At 30.1% G+C, this 5086-nt stretch overlaps 1 protein-coding gene across 1 annotated transcript; it reads left to right on the forward strand.

The window, feature by feature from the left end:
- Positions 1–1206: 1206 nt before the first annotated feature.
- On the forward strand, positions 1207–3550 carry LOC110630989 (40S ribosomal protein S11). Its single transcript, XM_021778664.2, has 6 exons — positions 1207–1342; positions 1441–1481; positions 1584–1684; positions 2822–2966; positions 3061–3150; positions 3261–3550. Exons 1-6 carry the CDS (start codon positions 1331–1333, stop codon positions 3349–3351), a joined length of 480 nt encoding a protein of 159 aa, XP_021634356.1. The 5' UTR covers positions 1207–1330; the 3' UTR covers positions 3352–3550.
- Positions 3551–5086: the final 1536 nt, after the last annotated feature.

The following is a 5086-nucleotide window of genomic DNA, read 5'->3' on the forward strand; positions in this document are numbered from 1 at the left end:
TTTTTTTTTTTTATATATATAAGTATTGAGAAAATTGTGTGTTGTGTGTTGTGCTATTGAAATTGTATTTCAATTTTGTATTTGTGTGCTTTTAAATTGTGATGTGTTGTGTGCTGTTAAAATTATGTTTCAATTTTGTGTTTATGTGCTGTTGAAATTGTGATGTTCCGTGCTTTGTGCCGTTGAAATTGTGTTTCAATTTTGTGTTTGTGTTGTTAAAGTTATGTTGTGTTTGTGTGTTGTGTCGTGTGTTGTGCTTTGTGATGTATGTTGTGTATTATATGTTGTTGAAATTGTGTTTTAATTTTATGTTTGTGTGTTGTTAAAATTGTATGTATTATGTGCCGTTGAAAAATATAATGAAAAAAACTCATTGAAAAATTTGAAAATCAGTTCAATCAATTCAACCGATCAAATCGAAAAACACCGATTCAATTCGATTCAATTTCTTCTTTTATTCGGTTCGGTTCGATTTAAGTAAAAATTTTCATTCGATTTTTGGTTCAGTTCACTAAATGCTCACCCCAAGCAACATGCTTTATATTTAGTGAATTCTTACTTTCTAAATACTTTATTAGGAATACATCATAATAAATTTTACTGTATTTATTATATAAAATCATACTAATATAATAAAAAAAATAAAAAATACAGTCTTACTATTTACTATTATGCTATTAATTTTTTATTAATTCTCATCTGTATAGGTTAATGCTTGAAGGCACAAATACAAATATTGTATTAAGGATATACATTATTAAAATTTAAAAGAATTAAAGAGTATTAAATTAAAAAATAAAAAAAGTTCTATTATAATTTTTTGTACCATACAAAGTATAATAGGATTTTCGAAATTTAATATTGAAAAGTGATAAATTTAAAAATTTTGAGTTTAATTATATTGATTTTTAAATTGTAAATTAAATTATAAAATAATTAAAAACTTTTAAATTATTTGGTGTCAATAGCATTTATTTTATGTGATAAATGAGTATATTCTTTTAATTCAAATTTTAAAATTAGATATAATTATAATAAAATTTATAATTTTGAATAATTTTATAAATTTATAAACTTTAAATTAATTGTAAAGTAGTGAAAATTAAAATTTTCTTATAAATAGCTTTTTTTTTTTCATAAATAGAAAATGTGCACGCAAGGCCGGCCCATACGCAGCTAATTAAAAGCCCATTTTCATCAGTTCCTATATTACATATGAGCAAATCTAGGGTTATGGGTTTAGCGAGTGAAAAGTATTTTCTTCGGTGTCTTTTGCTTCTCTCGCTGCCGTTTCAGCTTCACCAGCTTAACTTACAAAGAGCTTTCAATCATGGCGGAGCAGGTTCCCTTCAGATTTTCTTACTCTCTATTCCTTTCCTGTTTTGTTTATAACTTCGCAGTGTTTGGATCTTATTGTCGTCTCTATATTCATTGTTGCAGACTGAGAAGGCATTCTTGAAGCAACCCAAAGTCTTCTTAAGGTAAAATAAGATTAAAAAAAAAAAGAACCAATATCTTCATCTTTTAATGTGGCTCTGCTGTTTGGCTTTTAACTTCTTCTGTATTTTGGGCATTTTTCGCAGTTCGAAGAAATCTGGGAAGGGAAAGAGGCCTGGAAAGGGTGGAAATCGATTCTGGAAAAGCATTGGATTGGGTTTCAAGACTCCCAGAGAAGCTATTGAAGGTTCTGTTATTTGGCCTTTTATCTATATGTATACGTACCAATCACAGATGCTAGTATTTGTTGGTGTTGCATTTTATTATTTTAGTAGCTGAACTGAAGTCTGGGTTTCTACTACTTAGTTATGAATGCATATATAGGTGAAAAACAGAAATCCTTCATCTCTTATCTCGGGTTTGCATTGTAATATTATGGTACAAATACGTCTTCTTTTCCTGCTATTGAATTAAATTTCACTTTTAAGTCGTGACTTTGTGGTATGATTTGGTAGTTTGTTCTTGAATCCGTTGAACTTAATCCAACTTCCATTGGTTAATTTTGGGCTGTTTCTTTGGCCTCAGAAGCTGTGATCAATTAATGCACATTTTCGTTGTGCTCTTTATTTGGAATTTTTATGCCTGATTTACCATCATTAATATACTAATATTGCATAATTTTCTGTATGATACTTCTTATCCGGTTTTGAAATATAGCTTCCCATGGAGTTATTTGCTTTTAGGTCTTACATAAGATTCAGCATTTCAATTTCCGTAATGCTCCTGTTGAGGTGTAGAGAATAGCTTGAGTTGTTAGTCGAGTTTTGCTCTGTAAACAGATTATTGTAAGAATGATTAAATCAAAGCACTATTAAATTGATTAGTGAATATGCAATTGTGATACAGAACATAGGGAATGGGTGTGTCTATCCACTGTTATTTATGATGGAAGTTTCCTTTTGTAACAGTTGAATTATTTGATTGTTTTCAAAAAAGGTATTGCCCCAGGTCAAAGTATTTTCCCAGTTTTCCTTCTCAGATGTTTAAAGATGTGTGTCTAAAATGTTCAGATGACCTGTAAGGACTACAAGTATTGCATTTTTTTTCAGTTAATTCTCATTGTGTGGTATAGAAAAGATACAGTGTGATAACAATAACATAATAAACATAGTTAATGATTAAATACCTTAGGTTTCATTTGCTAGATACGTGGCTTCTCATTCTTTTATTAAAAAAATAAAAAATATTCAATTGATGTGTCTTAGTGCTTCAATTTTTCTGAGCTTTCTTATTTCAAGTTATTGCTATATTTTTGTGCTTCTCCAAAGTAATATAAAAAAAAAGATTGTTTGCTGATTCTATGCTTGATACCTGTTTCTTACAGGAACTTATATTGATAGGAAATGCCCCTTCACTGGAACTGTGTCGATCAGGGGTCGTATCTTAGCTGGAACTTGCCACAGTGCCAAGATGATGAGGACTATTATTGTTCGCCGGAATTACCTTCACTTTATCAAGAAATACCAAAGGCAAGTAACAGCATTACTTTCAACAATGTCACTTTTGCTGCCTCTCATTACTTGTATGGAAGAATAATCATTTACCCCTCTTCCTTTTTCATAGATATGAGAAGAGACATTCAAATATTCCAGCACACATATCTCCATGTTTCCGTGTGAAAGAAGGAGATCATGTTATTATTGGGCAATGCAGGTTAGTTTCAGTATCTCCAAGTGATCCATTTGTCTGGTATAGTTTACAATTTTCAGTCTCCTAGTTGCTCATTTGTCCCTTTATTCTTTTCAATATTTTGAAAAATGCAGACCACTATCAAAGACGGTTAGATTCAACGTGCTTAAGGTTATTCCTGCTGGATCTTCTGGCAGTGGCAAGAAGGCCTTCACTGGGATGTGAGTTTGACGGTGATGTTTTTCAGGCAGGTATTACAGTCATGGTGGACTTAGGGTAATCGGGTTATTTAAGATAAGATTTTATGTAAGATGCTCCCCCCCTCCCTTCTCCCTCTATTCTCTTTTTAGATCACTGATTCAATTATGGGTTACTTAAGATACGTACTTCAATTTTTTTGGTAATGTTGAAATTTGTTGCTTCATACAGTGTGTCCATCGAGTGAATTAACGCATTTTTTGTCAAGGAAAGCTAGTTATTGGATTAACATGAATGGTATAGAGAGATGCATTCTTATATATGTTGATTGAAACACATCATGAAATCTGTCAAAATGTTTTTCTTTTCTTATGGATTCTAATGGAATGTACAGCAAATCTTGTTCATCGAGTGAAGTGGAGTCCCAGGGCCTTCTCTTTAATGCTAGTTATTTTAGTAATTGTTTGCTAAATGTTAGGAAGGGTAACATGTGATGATTTACTATCTAATAACTTTTTGGATGGTTTTGATCCTCGGCAAAACATTACTCTAAAGTTGTTGCTGAATAATTCTTAATTAGGATTCTTGTTCTTTTCGTCTTAGGTTGGTTTGGTCGTGTGGATGGGAGAGTGAAAAAAATATGTTAGACACGGTTGGAAAAAAAAAACAAAAAAACTATTTATGAAAATTGTTTTATTATTTTAATATTCTTATAATAAAATTGCTAAATGTAAATTTAATAAGTTTTTGTAATGCTCTTTAATTAATATATCTAAAACAATATTTTTCTCAACAATAATCCTAATCGAAATGTTTATTCACTTGAATGATTTATGTGATTTTTATGTAGGAATTAATGGTGAGTGGTCGAACGGAAAATTATCCCGTCTTGGTCCACAAATTTCAATATATTGCCATTTCACATAATAGTTCTAGACCTAAATGATCCAACCAAATCAAAAGTGGGGACATGTATATATATATATATATGTATATGTATCAAAAGCGGAGAGAATTGACGTGTGGTCCATCATGCAATGTTTATTTTTTTGGGATTCCAATATCAACACAAATACAGGTTCAAATGCAATAAATACACAGGTAAAAAATTAATTTCTAGTAAATATAAAAGTCGATATAATTAATGGAATTAAATTAAATTGATTTTTTTAATTTGAAATTGATTTACTTTGAATTTGAAATTACCTTTTTGTTTTTTGAAACTCAATTAGTTTTCTTCTAGTTTTTCTTTAGCTAAATAGGATGGATTTTTTTTTTCTATTTTTCATGCATTTTCACACTAAATATTAATTCAAAGTGAGATAAACTAAATTTACATAATGAAATATAAATCAACAAGAGTATTTATAAACTTATCTTAAAATTAAAAGTAACACAATATAAAAAATATAAATATCATTGAAAAAAGAATTTTTTTTTTGACAAAAAAATATGCATCCACATAAGGATCTACAAATTAAAGCTGTGATGTTGAAAAGAGTTATGATGTTGCCTCCAATACATTGTGATGCTGAAGAGAGTTACGATGCTGTCATGTTGGAGGCTGCTTGGAGCTGCAAAAAGCCGTCTGGAGTTGTGCTTTTGCGATGCTAGGAAGCCTATAGTGTTGCACACTGAATCATTATATTTTATTTCAACAATGAAGAACAGGTTGTTAATATTGGGAAGAGAAAGAAAATGAAATTAGAGGAGGAGACAACAAGAATATAGTTAGGGTTTCTTATCTTAACATAATGTATAT

This window comes from Manihot esculenta, chromosome 14, assembly GCF_001659605.2.
Source record: "Manihot esculenta cultivar AM560-2 chromosome 14, M.esculenta_v8, whole genome shotgun sequence".
NCBI lineage: Eukaryota > Viridiplantae > Streptophyta > Magnoliopsida > Malpighiales > Euphorbiaceae > Manihot > Manihot esculenta.